The sequence below is a fragment of the Puma concolor genome, chromosome E1, assembly GCF_028749965.1.
Source record: "Puma concolor isolate L17-30 chromosome E1, mPumCon1.1.hap2, whole genome shotgun sequence".
Classification (NCBI taxonomy): Eukaryota; Metazoa; Chordata; class Mammalia; order Carnivora; family Felidae; genus Puma; species Puma concolor.
This window is the reverse complement of record NC_141680.1, coordinates 18,299,448-18,316,565: the sequence shown is the minus strand read 5'-3', so window position 1 is coordinate 18,316,565 and position 17,118 is coordinate 18,299,448. Positions and strand designations below refer to the sequence as shown.

The following is a 17,118-nucleotide window of genomic DNA, read 5'->3' as shown; positions in this document are numbered from 1 at the left end:
AAATGTCACGGGGATAAATCAAGCCCGGGAGATTGGCATCTCTCAGCAGATGGGTGACCAGCTGGGGGGCCGCGGAGCCCAGAGCCCCCAGCCTAGCCTCCCCGCTGCCCCCTTCCCTGCCCAAGGAGGTACTGGTGGCCGCATCCCCGTAATGAATTCCCGGCCGATGGATGGGCCGTGGGAGAGGTAGGGAATTAAAAGGGAAGCATTAAATAAAAGCTCTAATTAGCTGCCGCTTGGGCTTGTCAGTGGGCTGGCCAGGGGAAGAGGAGGGAAACAGAGCCATCCCATCCTCTTATCGGTGCTTCCGCTAATCTCTAGGCACCTGTTTACATCCCTCAGCCACATTAGCTGCCTTTATTTATGGTGTCGGGGCCTGCGGCCAAGCTCCCACAGGCAGGTGGTTAAAACAGGGAGATGGGCCCTTGCTGGCTCCCTCTTCCACCTTGCCCCCCTCCCAGCCTCTGCTCTGAGTGGGGAGGGGAGAAGGAGGGGAGGCCCCCTCTCCCTGCAGGAAGTCCTGGAGTGAAGGGAGTGGGCTGAGGCAGGGCCCCCCGTCTGGGGGGAAGGGAGCCACAGTTACAGCTCTATTTTGCTTCAGCCGCCCCCCTGAGCCTGGCTCGCACACCCCAGTCCCTCACCGCGGTCTTGGCTTTGGCGATGTCATCAATCTGCAGGTGCAGGTCTTCGATCTCCACCTCCATTGCTTTCCGTGCTTTCACGGCCGCTGCACAGGTGAACTCTGACTCCTCCAGCTGGACACAGAGCCACCCCCGCCCCAGGGAGAGACGTCAGCCATTCCCTGGGAGCAGGAGGGCTGTACAGGGTGCTCACAGGGGAGAAGGAGCCCAGGCTCTGTTCGCTTGACCCCGGGGCTGTGGCGTGTTGGGGTGCACGCACAGGCATCTGCTGTGGCAGGGAGGGTGGGTACGGGGACCCATCCATGCCATCCTGGGGCTTGGCGGTCACGCTGTATGGCAGGCACAGATCCTAGGAGTCTGGCTGCTACAAGTGGCTTCTCCCCCTTCCCTGTTACCTTCCTTCTCAAGGACTCAAGAATCCCTGAGAGGGGCAGGAGCAGGAGAAAGAACCAGCCCCCTGGAGCTGCCGACTTCCTCTCTGTAAAGATACCTGGTTCTTCAGCTGGGCGATCTCCCTCTTGCTGGGTGCGTTGTTCTTCAGGTGGTCCAGCATGATCTGGGCATCTGCCAGCAGGGCCTTGGTGCGCTTCAAGTCTTTCCGGAGCCGCTTCTCTGACTCCAAGTCCCGCTGGTTCACCTAGGTGGACACCAGAAGCTGGGGCTCTGGGTTCCACCACAGAGCCTCCTCCTATCTTTCCTAAGCCCCTGGTTCACTCTTGCCCTCATTCTGAGTGTCTCCTTAACAAGTAACAACAGAGGAAGTGCCAGGGTCGTGCCAGCCAGTGAGAAAAGCCTGGGGGTGCTGTGTGTGGTAATGACCCCAGTTATACACGCGATGACGGTGGGCTTTACGGAGCCCAGTCCCCCTCCCCGTTCCCAGCTTTGTATCCCCAAGATGGCCTCCCTAAGGCTGGATGGTACAGGCTGTTGGCCGGGCCCCGCCAGCAGGCCATGCTTACCTGGTCGCTGAGCGTGGCGAGCTTGCTCTCCAGTTCCCGCTTCTCTCGAAGCACCTTCTGCTTGTCCTCATACTCCTCCTCAAGCTGCACTTCCATTTGCTTCAACTGCAGGGCCCGGGGACAGAGGCCCACCGGTCCCTTCAGCGTCTGCTTCCAGCCAGTCCCCTTCCCTTCTGGATCCCCCTACCCTGGGAAAACTGTGGGGCGGGCTGAGCATGGAGGACCCCAAGGGGTCAGACCCCAAGTTCAAAGTTCCTAGGGTTTCAAAGCAGCCTGGGAGGGAGAGGAGGGACTTCGTTCTGAGTGGGAGGCTTCGTTCTGGAGTGGGCAGGCCCTGCTGGGTCAGGCTAGCTGACTGCAGAGGGGTACAGAGTGAGCTATCGCTTGGCACAGAAAGCAGGGAGCATTCGTGCCTCAAAGGATTGAGCTTCTCTATCGACCCCGAGAGCACACATCCCAGCCAATGCCAGGGTCTCCAGCAGAGGTTCCGGGTCCAGAATGGCAATGGATGATAGTGTGGCTAAGGTAGGGAAACAGAAAACCCCTTACTTTATTTTTTTTAATGTTTATTTATTTACTGAGAGAGAGAGAGAGAGAGCGCAAAGGTGCAAGTGAGTGGGGGAGGAGCAGAGAGAGAGAGAGAGAGAGAGAGAGAGAGAGAATCCCAAGCAGCCTCCGCACTGTCAGTGGAAAGCCCAATTTGGGGCTCGATCCCATGAACTGTGAGATCATGACCTGAGCCAAAATCAAGAATTAGATGCTCAACTGACTTTAAACCCCTTCCTTTAAAGCAGTGATGGGGGAACCAGGGTTTGTATGGGACAGGGTAGGTGCCCATTACCTTACCTTCTTCTGACATGACTGCCGGGCCTCCTCCACCTCCTCATCCCGACTTTCCACCTCCTTGGAATGGGTCTGTCTCATTCGCTCCATTTCCATCTCTAGACGTAGCTTGGCCTAAAGGTGGTTGGGAATAGGGACCAGGTTCCTGACCCCAGTGCTACACCCTGACAGGCAGTGCTCCCTGGGCTCAGGAGTGGGGATGGTCTCTGCCAGAAATACCCCTGTGCTCCTGCCTCGCTCCTGTGGCAGTCAGCTTCTCCAGAGAAGCCGAACTCCCTCACTAGATGTTTGTCCCAGGCCCAGGGGAGGCTGCCAGAGGTGGGGACAATTCTGTAGGTCTTCCATTTGGCCTCCAGGCTCTAGCTCCCTGGACTGACACGGTGGCTGGGGGGCGGGCTGGGTGGGCTCAGGGCCTCCTGGCTGCTGTGCATCCTGAACCCCTGAACGCTAGAGCTCAATCAAGGTTTGTTCTTGCAGAGAGCTACGTGAAAGCTTAATTACTTTCACACTGTGGCTGGCACCGATCAGGTGCTCACCCCACATTTTGTGAGTAAGGGAACGAATGAATGACTGCACATGGGAACTTGTCCTCCTCCGGCTATTCCCTGGGTTAGTGGCGGGGGGGGGGGGGGGGGGGGGAGGGGGGATGCTGGTGCCTCCCTCGGCCAAACCCTGTAGCACCTGCTCCAACATCTGGATGGTCCCCGCCTGCTCATCCAGCTCCTCTTCCTGATCCTTGACCTTGGCCTCCAGGTCCCGGAGCTGTTTCTTGACCTTGGCCAGAGAGGCCTCATCCTTAGACTCTTGGGAAGAAATGTCCTGGAGCTCAGCCTCCAGTGAGACGACCTTCTGGGTGAACCCCGCAATGTCCATGTCTTTTTCCTGGAGCAAAAGAGAAGATGAGGCCGGCCGGGGCCCAGCCCGCGTCTGTAATGGGTATGGGGCACGGATGCGGGTGGCCCACGCACCTCCAGTTGCTGCTTCAGGCTGAAAGCTTCGGCGAGGAGCGCATCCTTCTCTCGCTGCAGCTTCTCCCGCTGCAACTTCTCCCGCTGGGCCTCCTCGTGCGCCTGCGACAGCTCGCTGTCAAACCTGTGAGGGAACATGCGTGGCCAAGGTGGCTCCCCCAGCGCAGGGAAGAGTCCGGATCTCCGGCACCCAGAAGCCGCCAGGAATCAGGGCCACCATAGGACAGGATGCAAGCGGAGGCGGCCTCGCACGGCCCGAAAGCAGGGGGATAGGGCAGGGGTGAGGCAACATCCAGGATACAGGTCAGGCCACCTCGCCCTGCTGAGCAGCCTGGTCTGGGATGGGGGCATTTCATTGTGCCGGTCTAAGGAGCCCCTGTACCGGGGGGCCTAGGAGGGACCCACAGACAGCTTCCAGGGAAGAGGTGGATAGACTGTGCCTAGTCGCTGTCTTGACCTTTTCCATTTCAACAGATCCAAGAACGAGGGGCCGGGTGGGCACTGAAATAGGTAGAAATGGACGTCCTGCCTCATCTCACTCACTTTCCACAGTTCATCTTGGCCACTCTAGATGAGCAGCTGGCTCTGGCCCCCACCCCTGGGTGCCAGCCTCTGGCCAGGCCCAGCAGAACTCGTGTCACCACCAGGACAGCCCACGCCAGGCTGGAAGCCAGCAGTCCCACTGTGCCCAGCTGGCAGTGCGCTTCGATGGGCACACAGGCCAGGGTCGAGGCCTCTTTCCTTGCTCCTCTACTCCTGGCCTCCTATTTCCCCGCCCAGTGACTCTAAATAAGGAGCAAATTGCTGAAATTCCTCTTGATACCTTCCCTGAATAGCTAATGAGGTTCCTGTTGAAAACTGAATGGCTCCCCCCAACCCAACCCCACATTAAAAAAAAAAAAAAGGTAAGGAAACTCCGGGCAGCTGAAATGAAACCTAATAAGTTGCCCAGCAGGGAGTGCAGCAGGAGACGGTAACTAGGCCGGGCTGGCACTGCCATCGGGGTGCTTGGGAGATGGGTCCCGCTAAGGGTGCCCGCCTCTACGGGAAAGGGAGGGTGGGGTACAGAAGAGAACTAGGGAAGCGGAGAGGCGCGGTGCTGGGAGCGAGGAGTAAGATCTGTCTCTCCTCACTCTCTGCAAGCAGCGCCCAGCTGGGAGGACAGCAGAACGCCCAGGAGGCCGAGGGTAACCCCGGGGTCACTGGAAGGACTCGCCTCTGCCCTGCTCACCCCCAGGGTCGTGGGTGTGATGCTGTTCCTTCACCAAGGCACCCGGGGCCTCTGCTGAGAGGCCCTCCCCTGCAGAGGGGAACTAGGCACTGTTCCTGCTCCCTGGGGCACCCTGCTGCTCCCAGGGTGTGTGGGTTCCCCGGTGTTGCTAATAAAGGCGTCCCATTCCCATCCCCAGCCAGGGAAATTAATTTAGATTGGATTTTATCCTGTGAGGGCTGCCCCCCTCCTCTGTGTCATTACCATAATGAGATGGAAGTAGCACGGTGGTTTAACAACATTAGCCAGGAGAGGGTGTCTGTGTGGCTCAGGCAAGCGGGAGATGGGGAGCGGGGTGGGGGCAAGGGGCAGGGCTGCGGGTGCGTTCTGCACGGGTCCTGGGTGAGCTCGTCCTACTGGGTCCAGGCAGGGTGATGGGCACACACTGCGGGGAGCACGTCCAAGAGCGAAGGCCCGAGCGGGCCTCCAGTGGGGATGCAGCCTGAGTGCTCCTCAGAGGTCAGGGGTGAGACACATTCCAGGACAAGGGACCATGCAGGCATGGTCCCTGACCCAATTCAGGCCCTCGTTCCTTGTCTCCTCCCTGGAGGGGGAGGCAGGGAGCCCTGTTGGGGTTGCTCTAGGAAGTCTTCTATGTCCAGGGCGGGGGACCCACCCACCTCCTCTGCTTCTTCTCCAGCTCGTGGTTGCGGACCTGCTGGCCCTCCAGGTGCAGCTTGGTGTCCTGCAGCTCAGCTGTTAGCCGCTGGCACTTCTTCTTGAGCTGCTGCAGAGCCCGCTGGCTCTCGTCACTGTCGGCCTGCAGGTCTCCGAGCTAGGGCCAAGGTGGGGCACAGGGTCAGCAGCCAGCGAGGGGCCCGGAAGTATGGGCGGAGAAGGGGAGGAGGAGGAGGCGGGGGAGGGAGGGAGGGAGGGACCCAGGGATGTGGGTTGAAGTCTGGGACATCCAGGGAACCGAAGATACTCTCTAACAATTGTTTGCCCTTGGGTGTCCCCAGCACCGAGAGGCTAACAGGTGGACCCTGGGGGCTCGCCGGCTCCGCGTGGCCCTCCCAGGCACAGGCCGCCCTCCTTCCGCCAGCCTCACCCGCCTCTCCAGCTGTCTCTTGTTCTGCTGCTCCACCTCCAGCTTGTCCTCAAACTCCTGCTGGAGCCGCTTCTTGGTGAAGTCCACCTCCCGCATGGCTCGCTCGTACTTCAGGCGCCACTCACCACCTGCAGGGTCGGGGGCAGACAAGGGAGGACCAAGCTGCTGAGAGTCCCTGAGAAGGGACAGAGGGCACGAAGCAGGTGGAATCGGCCAGAGGGACTCAGAAAGGTCTCTGGAGTGACAGCTTCCTCACAAGCCAGCAAAAGACTAGAGAGGGTGTGTGGCTATGTGTGCTGTCCTCTCCCCGGGGACCCTCAGACCATGGCCCTCGGACACTGTCATGATCACGGTTGCATAACCCTCCATGATGATCCCCTACATTCACCGGCACCTCTACCTTCTCGTCTATTTCTTTCACTGGAGCCTTGCACCAGCTCTACGGATGGGGGATGGGCCCAGGCCAGGGGCGCGGCTGCCCGGGGTGGGTATCAAGCTTGCCACTCAGGCCACTGCCGAGCTCCTCTGGCCTCACACCCACCTGCGTCATCATCGTCCACCTCCCCGTTGATCTCAGCTGCCCGGATGAGACGGGCCTCCATCACCTCCATTTCCATCACTTCCATTTTCTTCTTCAGCGCATCATACTGGGTCTGTAGAGGGGAGGCGTATGAGGCTGCCGTCCCACTCCCTCACTCGGTACCAGCCAGGGCCCTGAGCCACGCAGACCACGGTCACGTGTTCACCCAGGGTGGACAGGGGTGCCGGGCCACCTGTCCCCAGTGGGGGGAGCGGATGGATACCAGGGCGTGGTAGTCACTGGCACGACTGTCTTCACCCCGGCCCTGCCCTCACCTGTAGCTCCTTCATCTCCTTCTCGGCTCGGAGCCTCTCGGCGGCCTCTGCGTCCAGCAGCTGGGAGGCGGACTCTCCTGTGTTGCGTTCATCAGTCAGCTCCGATGTCAGCTCTGAGATCTGGGGTTGGGGGGAGGGAGTGGCCACCAGTTGAAATGCCTGCCTCACTCAGCTGGAACCCCTGGGCGGGGCGGGGGAGGGGGGGGCGCTTCCTAGGCCTGGTACCCCGCACAGGTGGCCAGTCAGCCTGGTGTTGGGAGTCACTCACCCGGGTTTCCAGCCGGTCGCTGTTGAGCCGAAGCTCGTTCCGCTCCTTCTCCACCTTCTCAAGCTTGTTCCGCAGTTGCTGGATCTCCTCCTAGGGTGCAGTAAAGAGGGCAAAGTGAGCCAGAGGCACTGCGGGAGGCTGGGGCCTGGAATCAGCACCCCTGGAGTGAAGGGAGCTGGTGAAGCTCGGGCCAGGACACGGGGAATAGGAAGCCACTGCCTTCCAGGGGCTCCTATCCCTGGACCCTTCCCCAGATGCTAAGGATGCCTGCGATTTTATGCCGAGAGGCTACCCAGCGGCTTAGCCAGCACCCTAGAGGGACGCCTTCCGTTTGGTGGGCATAGTTCAAGGACACCAGCTCTCTGGACTAAATAAAGAGCACTTGGGAGCCCAAGACAAGCCGGCAAGGCTTTTGCCCACATGGATGAACCTGTCCTCTCCCATTGGCTTGGCCCTTCCTGGGCTGTTACGTACGTCTTTGTTCCGGATCTGCTCCTCGGACAGCTGCACCTCGATGAGGGGCCGCACGGTGGTAAAGAGTTTCCACCAGGGCCAGTCCTTCACCCCTTTGTTCTTCTTGATGTTCTTCTGCACACAGCGGATGGCCAGGTCCTGGATCTGAGTTGGGGCGGGGGTGGTGCACAACAGGGACCTCAGTCCCAAGCGCAACAAGGATCCCCACCACCACCGGCAGCACAACGGCCAGGTTGAACCCCCCCACCCCCGCCCTCGCCCCCGCCCCATTCAAACACTCCCTCCACCACCCCTGGCTCTCAGCCTCTCCCCATCCCTCAGAGAGTGGGCGGCAGGGAGCCCGGCGCTGGGAGCACCGCACTGGGCACTAACCGCTCTGCCGTCATTAGGAATAATTTCATCTGCTTTATTTGCTGCCTGATTATTTCCAGCACCCTGGCCTAGATGTGCTATAAAACCTAATCTTGCTGAAACACAAGAGGCGGCGGTGCTGGCTGTTTTATGGACTTGCTAATAAGAAAAGGAGTCGCTGACACAGCTCCTTAATCTTCATGGAGCAGCCTATGATCCAGAGCCCACCTTCCCCTAAGCCCTGCCCCCCACCCCTGCCCTAGGACCAGGCCACACGGCCCCAGAGCTGGGCATACCAGCACACTCTCTGGCACCCAGGAGCTGCCCATTCCCCGCCCCGGCCCAGAGCATGCTGGCCCTGGGAGGCCCGTGCCTCTTCTCCCCCAGCTAACAATAACTCATGGCCCCAAGACCAGCCTCCTGCCCCAGCATGTCCCCTTGAACCCCTGCCCCCACCCCAGGTACTCAGCTCTGCCACCTAGGCCAGGGAGTGGGACCTTTTTCTTCTTGAAGTGCTGGCGGGCCAGGTAGCCCCTGCAGGCCGCCTGGAACAGGGTTAGGTTCCTGCTGGTCTGCTCGTCCCGCTGCTCCTCCAGCCGAGCCAACGTGCCAGCCCTGAAGAACACCTGTGGAGAAGCAGGCCGGATGAAGGCGGGTGATGGGCTCCGGGCAGCCCAGCAGGGGAACAGGCAGCTGGCACAGGAGACGGGCAGGCCTGGGAGGGGGCCCTTGGCCTGGGAAGAACCTGAAAATCCAAGGGAACAAGAGAGGAGGGAAGGAGCAAGGAGAGGCCCCAGGATGGCTGAGGGAGGAGGCCCAGGCTGGGGGCTGGGGCGGTGTTTTGGAAGGAGAGGAGTAGGGTGGGAAATCTAACTTCAAAGGGAGATAAAAGGAGAGGGAAGTCAAAGGGAAGGAATCTGGGACAAGAAGGAAATGAAGCGGCCACTGTCAAATGGGGACAGGATACCCCTCAGCAACATCTACGGTGGCTTCTTCCCCCAGGACTGCCAGCAACACCGTCCTTGCCCCCTGGGCCCACAGCCCACTGCAGGGCCCACCGCAGGCTCCAGCCACCTCGGATCAGGTAAAGTGGATGGTGGGGAATGTGTGTGAGAAGAGAAAGGTCCAGCAGCCGTGGGCAGAGAAAGGGTGGGGCAAGGGGCAGGGGGTACCCTCCCTGCACCCTCCCCGCTCAGTTTCATTTTAGACAGTCTCCTCTTTCATGTGCCAACATCCCACCTCCACACACACACACACACACACACACACACACGCGCGCGCGCGCGCACACCCACACACACACACACCCAGGTTTCATCTCATGAAAAAGCCAGTGGGGTGGGCGGGGGTTGGCCCCATCAAGGGACCTGTTGTACAGGTTTAGGGGCTGGAGAGCAGACGTGAGAGGAACCAGCTGGGCGCCCCCACATCCAGCATTTCCTCTCACTCTTTGGTGCTCTGAGCTGGGGCTGGGTAAAATTTCCCCTGCTAAGAGAAGAAGAGGGGGAAATATATAGGCGAAAAAAGACTCTAGGATCCTCACAGAGGGCAAACGGACATCCGGGAATATGCCCACCTCCACCTTGCCCAGAACACAGAAAATTCCCTTTCTGGGGGCCAAGAGAAGATGTGAACTCCACAGGAAACACTCAGAACCAATACCCCAGACCCCTCCTTCAGTGAAGAAGTGGGGAGAGGGCCTACACTTTCTGCTGAGAAAGCTTTGCCTCTGGCGACTCCACAGAAACTTAGTCCCCCGGGGCTGGCCTAGGAGAAAGCCAGCTTGGTCCTCTGCAACGTTTCCCCAAATCCCATGCTGGGGCTGAGTGCCTGGGATTTCCTACGGGCCTCAAGCCCTACCTGAGCCTTCATCTCCCACAATGTGTGAGCCTGAGACTCCACCAGGGGGTGGGGAATATCCAAGCCCCCCCAGAGGTGGACACATGAGCTAGTGGCCAGCGCACGTGGGTGTCCGACTAGGGCCGAAGAAGGGAGGTGGCGGGTTACGGGATGGAGAGCGGCCCCCATTCTCAGTGTCTCACAATGAGAAGAGAAAGGGTGGTCTAGGCACTGGGGCAGGGAACCTTAGACCTCTGCCGAGCAGCTGTACGTTAGTGGGGTTAAGAGTCCTTTTGAGTATTAGGTGAAAGCTCGGGGCCCTCTCCTCCCCCACATACCCATGCACACAAATTTTGCAAATTTCAAGAGACTCTCAGGTCCCCAAACACCCTGCCTGAACCCTCAGTGTCCTGTGGGCTCAGACTGAGACCGCCTCCTCAGCCGCAATGCGACAAACACATGGAATCTTTGCTCACCAGCCAGCCCAACCACAGCCTAGAAGCCCTGAAATTTTTCCCCCAAATCAGATGTGAGCAAACATCCAGCTTTGCCCCTAATTCCTCTCTGAGCACGCGTGTGCCCTGGGGCTGTCCCGTCTCGGCCAGGCACCTGGGATGCAGCAGAGGGTTTGAGATGGCAGCCGGGAAGAGGACCAGCCTGTACAGGCCCACTCTTGCCCGAGATGTGCCTTGGAGGAAGTGCCACCCCAATGCCACCAGCAGCAGTCCTGCCCTGCCAGAGGGGTAGCAGCCTGCCCAAGAGACCAAGAGGCTGAAGTGAAACCTTGGACTGTAGGCTTCCCAGGGAGGAAACTCAGCTGGCAGCCCCTGGGCTCACAGATCGTTGGGGATGGGAGAGGTCGAGTCAGACACAGTGAGACCTAAACCAGAAAAATGACGCAGAAAGAGTGGGACCACAGAAGACCCAGAGAACAAAGAAAGAAACAAAATGATGAGCCAGAAGCCAAGGAAGAGACCAGCAGGAACTGCCAGGGCCCCAAGGAAAAGGGAAAACCAGCAGAGACACAGATACAGCCAGCGGACAGGAAAGGGAAGGGTGAGACTGTGACTCAGAATACAGAACAGAGAAAACAGAGCGGACAAGCAACACCGAGCCTTTTCTGCGAGCATCTCCTTCCACTTCACGCTCCCCACGAAGCCCTGGGACCCGGAGTTCCCTCCCTCCCTGCTGACAGGTGGACAGGTTCAGAACCCTCTTCGTGGCTCCCAAATGCTCTCCCTCCCACCACAGCCCTCGGGGCACATACGTGGATGCCACCTGTCAAGTCTCAGGACAGAGGGGCGCGCAGGGCTCCTGCCTGCGGGAGGGACGCTCGCCTGACAGCAGTTCGGCAGACCGGCACCCAGACCGGGCGTGCCTGCCTTTTATATGCCACGTTCCATTCAGATGAGGAATCGGGCTTGTGGGCAGGTGGTGCCGGCCCAGCCTCACTGTGTTCTGCTTGCTCTTCTGGGACCCTGGCGGCCCTGGATGACTCGCCAAAGGGTCCCCTGGACAACTCCTGCCCTCCCGCTTTGTCCGGCTTTCCTCCCTTCTGTCTCCCCCACTCCCCACACCAGGACTCAGGCCAAGTTCAGGGCCACCTTCCAACCCACTCCCTCCTGACATCACAGGGGTGTTCACGGCACTGAACAAGCCAGTTATTCAGAGGGAGGGAAAGTCAAGTTTGCGGCAGAAGGGAAGGGCCAGCTGTCTGGACAAGGGTGACCGGAGAGGGACGGCCCAGCTGCCTTCCTGTAGGGACAACTCACCCGGCTCAGGCCCATGCAGCAGCTGCTCTTCTCCAGGTCGAGGGACTCCAGCAGCTCCTCCACTGCCTGCAGAGACATGCCCCTGTCAGGGAGGCCAGGGACCACCCCCGTCTCCACGCGGGACTCTGCCCAGTCACGAGCCTTTCCCATCCTCCACTGAGACAGTCTGTTACTTCTTCAACAAGCAGCCTCAGTGGGCATCTGCAGTGTCAGGCACTGTGTTAGATTCTGGGTACGTAAAGATGACTACGAGAGGAACAAGTTGTCTTGTTGGGGGGGTGAAACAAGTGAATTAGTGAAGTACACTGAGGAGAGGCACTAGGTCAGACAAGGGAACCATGGAAGGCATCCTGGAGGAGGTGTTGCTTGTGTTGAGTCTTTAGCTACAAGTAAGAATTAGCCAAAGTAGGAGACGAGGCATTTCGGGCAGAGGGACGGGCATGAGCAAAGGCCTGGAGACTACAAGAATGCACCAAGGAAACCAGACAGTTGAGTACAGCAGGAGTGAAGGGGATAGGGCAGCTAAGGTGCAACTAGACAGGGGGGCAGTAGCCAAAGGGTGAGGTGCCTGTGTGCTTTGAGAACCCACGGAGGGCTCTCTCAAGGAGGGACACGATCAGATTTGCATTTTTCAGTGATCCCGCTGGCGCACGGTGGGAGAATGGACGGAGATCCCTTAGGCAGTTACTGTGGTAATTCATAGGAGAGGAGGCTAGAGCCTGACCCACAGGGAAGAGAAAGAGGCGGAAATGCAGGTGATGTCAAGGAGGCAGAGCCTTGCCACATGTGAGAGGGCAGGGTAGACGACTGAGGTTTCTGACTTCTGTAGCTAAACAGTTAATGGTGCCATTCTCCAAGGTAGGAAACGGAAGGGCAAGAGTAGGTTTGGGGGGCGATGGAATCGAATCAGTTTGGTCTGAACGCTCTGAGTTTGAGGTGTTATAAGGTCAGGTAGAGAAGTCCAGAAAACGGCTAGATAGAAATGCATGTCTGAAGTTCAGGAGAGAGGCCTGGGCTACAGGTATTGATTTGAGAGTCGTCAATACGTAGACAGTAGTTGAAGTGATGGGTGTGAATGAGGTTGCCCAGGAAGAGGCTGTAGAATAGAAAACATGGACGTCCAGGGAGAGCGTCTTAAAGGAAGGGGGAGGTAGAAGAAAGGAAGCTCAGAGGGACAAAGAAAGAAAGAATAGAGAGACCAGAGCAAAGCCAGGAGTGGCAACAAAGAAACAGAGCAGAGAATGTTTCCAAAAGAACAGAGTTGTCAAGAGAGTCACATGGGCCAAGAAGCACAGAAAAGTGCCCATTAGTGCTGGCAACATGGAGGCCACGGGGCAATCGGAGACCAGTCCCGGGGTGTCAGGGCCAGGATCTAGGCAGCTGAGGGTGGAGGGATGGATGGCGGTGGGACGGGGGCAGGTCAGTGACAGTCAACAGTCTGGGGTGAGAGAGGGTTGACGGAAGCCTCCTTTCTGAGCACAGTGTCTGCAGCATGTTTCTCTGTGGACAGAAAAAGGAGAGGCTGAAGGAACAGGAGAGAGAACAATTACCACTGAGGGAGCAGGCCTCCAGGGAGCCACCAGGAATGGATTCCAAAGCACAGAAGGAAGGGACTGGGTGAGGGGGGGCTACCTCTCCCACCCGGACAGGAGGGCTGAGGAAGGAGGCACCTGAAGAGGAGTGTACAGAAGGCAGAGGAGGAAGTTGGAACCTCAATTTTATTAGCATTTAGAGGCAAGGTCAATTGCTGGGCGGATGATGTGGGAAGGTGTGGTAGGGGGAGATTTGAGGAGAAAGATGGAGAATGGAACAGCAGGGAAGGAGCTTAGAATAGGGGCCAGGGAAGGATGGGGCATATGAAAAACTTGCTGGGCCATGTCAAGGGCCCCGTTGAGGCTGGAGGCCAGGAACCTGTAGGACTTCAAGTCTACCCAATTGTATAATTTTCTCCCACAGCTCTTGGGAGTCCCAAATGGAGGAGCACAGATGCCTGGAGGCTGGCCCTAGTGTGTGTGTGTGTGTGTGTGTGTGTGTGTGTGTGTGTGTGTGTGTGTTGTTTGGGGGGGGCCGTGGGCTGGGGGCGGGTGCCATGGGAGGCTCAGGAGAGCTGAGGGTGACAAAGGCCAAGTGATGGGAGGGCTGGACCACGGCATTGAGGCTGAGTGGAAAAGGAAGGAAAGTTAGAAGGGAATGGAGTGGGGTCCAGAAGCGAGAGGTCTCAACAGGGTCAAAGAGCAAGTGTTCTGAGAGGAGGAGAGAAGTGAGGTGCACAGGTAGAGGGCTGTGGTCAGAGAAGGCCACGTTAGAATTTAAGATTTCTGAAGTGAAGTGTTTCCAGGAATGACAAGGTGCTGGGTGTAGCCAGGAGTGGGAGGCTGGAATAAAGGTCAGGGGTCAGACAGAGGGGGGCTGTGTCATCTACATCCACAGCAAACTTGCCCAGGACACTGGCAAGTCCTGGATGGAAAGAAGTTTCAGAGGCCTCGTGAATATGGGTCTGTGACAGGGGCTTTCTGCCCCATTCGGGCCCATTCTCCCTCTTAGGGAAGCCAAGGTAAGGTCTGAGATGCCTTCAGAGTCAGGCTGGGAGCCTGAGGCCAGAGCACAGTGAAAGAGGGGTCCTCTGCTCGAGGAGCCCTCTGGCTGTCTGCAGGGCTCCTCTGGGGAGTGATAGCCTGCGTGATAGCCCAGAATGGCAGGGAGGCCTCCCTTTCTGCAGCCATGAGTTCACCACCCTGTGCTGACAAGCGGCCCAGGAGCCTCTGGCTTACCCTGGCCTGGGAGGCCTTACCACACCCATCTTCCCCTTAAGAGGGATGCTTGCCTCACCTCTGGACAGCTTCTTGCTATAGGAACCAGTCTGTGATGTGGGAGTCGAGGCTGAAGGGCCCAGGTGCTACCAATGGTACACCCAAAACATTAGTTCCAATCTGCCACCTGGGAGGCTCTTAGACGACCAGCTCGCCAGAGCGCTGGCCTCCAGAGGGGGTGCTCTTCTCTGACTCCCCAGGCTGCCCTCTCCCTACCGCCACAGCTTGGCTGCCATGTGCCCCTGTCCCGGCCCCGGTCGGCCAAAACCAGGAGCCTGAGCAAGGGCCAGCCTGGCTCTCTCTAGGGGAGGAAAGGTAGCCACTTGGAGTGGGGTCTGAAGAGGAATCTGGGGTCCAGACCTACCCGCCTTTCATCCACCACGATGTAGTTGCGCCCATGTTTCTTGGTCAGGTGTGGTGCCAGGACGTCAAAGCGGCGGCGGAACTCGGAAAATACCATGTGGTCAGGGTAACCTAAAGAGAGGGCGGTCCAGAGTCGGTCCTTCAGCACCCCGTCTGCTCCCGGCACGCCTGATGGCCACTGGCACCCAGGTAGCAGGCAGGGACGTCACTGGAAGGGGAAGAAACTCAAGGGGGAGGAGAGGCCGTGGCTGAGGCAGGCCCAGGAAAGAGGGGTGGAGAGGGAAGAGGCAGGTGCAAGGGACAGGAGGCTGCCCTCCAGCGGGATTTCAAGGTTACAAAGGGAACAGTTTCCCTTAGAAGGAAGCAAGCTCCTTGTCAGTGAGGTGTGCAAACGGAGGATGGCAGACCACCTGGAGAAGAAAGCCGGGATGACCTCTAAGATGCTTTCTAGGCTCCGAGTCTATGACTCTGTTCGAACCCAGAAAGAACAATGTCTTCAGGGCTTAATAAGGAAACAGAAAATAGGGCAACAGAGAGTAGCTGAGAGGAAAAGTGCACAGGCTTGGGGTTGGAATCCTGACCCTGGCTCTTAGCATCATGTGACCTTGGGTGACCCACTCAACATTTCTTTCTTTTTTTTTTTTTTTAGTCACAAAAAACTTTATTTAGAATGTAAAGTTTTGGGAAGTTTGTTAAAAATATCAAAAAGTTTGAAAGCACATGACTAAATAGGATTACGGATCATTATACAACTTAAGTTTTAAGTTTTAACCAAAATGGCACTAAAAGATTCTATAGAAGGTTATATAATTTTTAGCAAAACTCAGCTCCTTTAATATTAATAAGTTTTAGTTTTCTTAGGTAATTAGAGATCTGATAAAAACAAATATAGAAACCTTGTTTTCTGGGCAGATAAAGAAAAAAAAATGTTGTGATTTCTTATCAAGAGCAGATCAATAATCTAAGAAAGTCTTCTTTTTAACAGAGAGAAAAACAAAATTTTAATTTTAGACTGGTGTACTTTTTTCCATTTTAGGTTTTTATTTTAATTCTAGTTAGCTAGCATCTAGTATTATATTAGTTTCAGGTATACAATATAGTGATTCAACAATTCCATACGTCACCCAGTGCTCATCACCTGTTTCATCCACCCTCCCTAGCCCTCTCTCCTCTGGTCAATTATCAGTTTGTTCTCTCTAGTTAAGAGTCTGTTTCTTGATTTCTCTCTCTCTCTCTCTCTCTCTCTCTCTCTTTTTCCCCGTTGCTCATTTGTTTTGTTTCTTAAATTCCACATATGAGTGAAAACTTATGGTATTTGTCTTTTTCTCACAGACTTATTTTGCTTAGCGTTATACTCTCTAGTTTCATCCATGTCATTGCAAATGGCAAGATTTCATTCTTTTTATGGCTGAATAATATTCCATTGTGTGTATATATATATATATATATATATATATATATATATACACTACATCTTCTTTATCCATTCACCGATTAGAGGATACTTGTAAATAGCATTTATTTTATTTTATTTTTTTAAATTTACACCCAAATTAGTTAGCATATAGTGCAACAATGATTGTGGGAGTAGATTCCTTAGTGCCCCTGACCCATTTAGCCCATCCCCCCTCCCACAACCCCTCCAGTAACCCTCTGTTTGTTCTCCATATTTATGAGTCTCTTAGGTTTTGTCCCCCTCCCTGTTTTTATATTATTTTTGTTTCCCTTCCCTTATGTTCATCTGTTTTGTCTCTTAAAGTCCTCATATGACTTTTGTCTTTCTCTGATTAATTTCACTTAGCATAATGCCCTCCAGTTCCATCCAGGTAGTTGCAAATGGCAAGATTTCATTCTTTTTGATTGCTGAGTAATACTCCATTGTATGTATATACCACATCTTTATCCATTCATCCACTGATGGACATTGGGGCTCTTTCCATACTTTAGCTATTGTTGATAGTGCTGCTATAAACATGGAGGGGGGGGCATGTGTCCCTTGGAAACAGCACACCTGTATCCCTTAGATAAATGCCTAGTAGTGCAATTGCTGGGTCGTAAAACTATTTTTAGTTTTTTGAGGCACCTCCATACTGTTTTGCAGAGTGGCTGCACCAGCTTGCATTCCCAGCTCAACATTTCTGACTCTCGGTCTCCTGATCTTTAAATGGTGGACCTACCACTTATCTTGCATGGTAGTCATGGGGCTTGAATGACAAAATATGTAGAAAGCACAGTGTGGCTCACATAATGGGTGTTCAATAAAATGCTACCTTCCTTTCCTCAGTCCACTGAAGCAGGACACAGAAAGGGCAACCTTAGTGCTCCTATCCTGACCTTGAGCCCTAGGCCGAGTGACCAAGACTTATAGATTCTCTTTCCCTGAAGAGTGTTACCTCTAGCAGAGACCTCCCTAAGGCTTGAGGTGAGGGCAAGGGTCAGATGGCTTCTAGCCTGGAGCAAGGTCGGGATGGTGGCCAGGAGGAAGTTACCCCGAGCCACTTGAGGGAACCAGAGCCCGTGGCAGAGGACCACGAGAGCCACTCTTACAGATTCACAGAATTTAAACTGAAAAGGGGTCTTAGAGCAGATACAACTCATCTTCCAGGCATGGAAGCTGAGGCCGAGGAGGTGGACCGAACGGCTTGCTCAAGGTCACA

The 17,118-nt window shown here is 56.2% G+C and overlaps 1 protein-coding gene across 17 annotated transcripts in view; it reads right to left on the bottom strand.

Moving 5' to 3' along the window:
• The window catches only part of MYO18A (myosin XVIIIA), a 102,339-nt gene that overhangs the window by 18,201 nt on the left and 67,020 nt on the right, over window positions 1-17,118 (bottom strand). For all 17 annotated transcript variants that reach the window (XM_086686455.1, XM_086686456.1, XM_086686457.1 and 14 more), the window contains 15 exons: window positions 14,463-14,572; window positions 11,289-11,354; window positions 8,175-8,303; window positions 7,327-7,470; window positions 6,853-6,942; window positions 6,585-6,704; window positions 6,271-6,382; window positions 5,730-5,857; window positions 5,302-5,456; window positions 3,412-3,535; window positions 3,125-3,325; window positions 2,447-2,557; window positions 1,601-1,705; window positions 1,132-1,278; window positions 642-755 (listed from right to left, as the gene is read on the bottom strand). In XM_086686455.1, coding sequence (XP_086542581.1) covers window positions 642-755; window positions 1,132-1,278; window positions 1,601-1,705; window positions 2,447-2,557; window positions 3,125-3,325; window positions 3,412-3,535; window positions 5,302-5,456; window positions 5,730-5,857; window positions 6,271-6,382; window positions 6,585-6,704; window positions 6,853-6,942; window positions 7,327-7,470; window positions 8,175-8,303; window positions 11,289-11,354; window positions 14,463-14,572 — 1,856 coding nt within the window. The remainder of the gene's footprint in view (window positions 1-641; window positions 756-1,131; window positions 1,279-1,600; window positions 1,706-2,446; window positions 2,558-3,124; window positions 3,326-3,411; window positions 3,536-5,301; window positions 5,457-5,729; window positions 5,858-6,270; window positions 6,383-6,584; window positions 6,705-6,852; window positions 6,943-7,326; window positions 7,471-8,174; window positions 8,304-11,288; window positions 11,355-14,462; window positions 14,573-17,118) is intronic.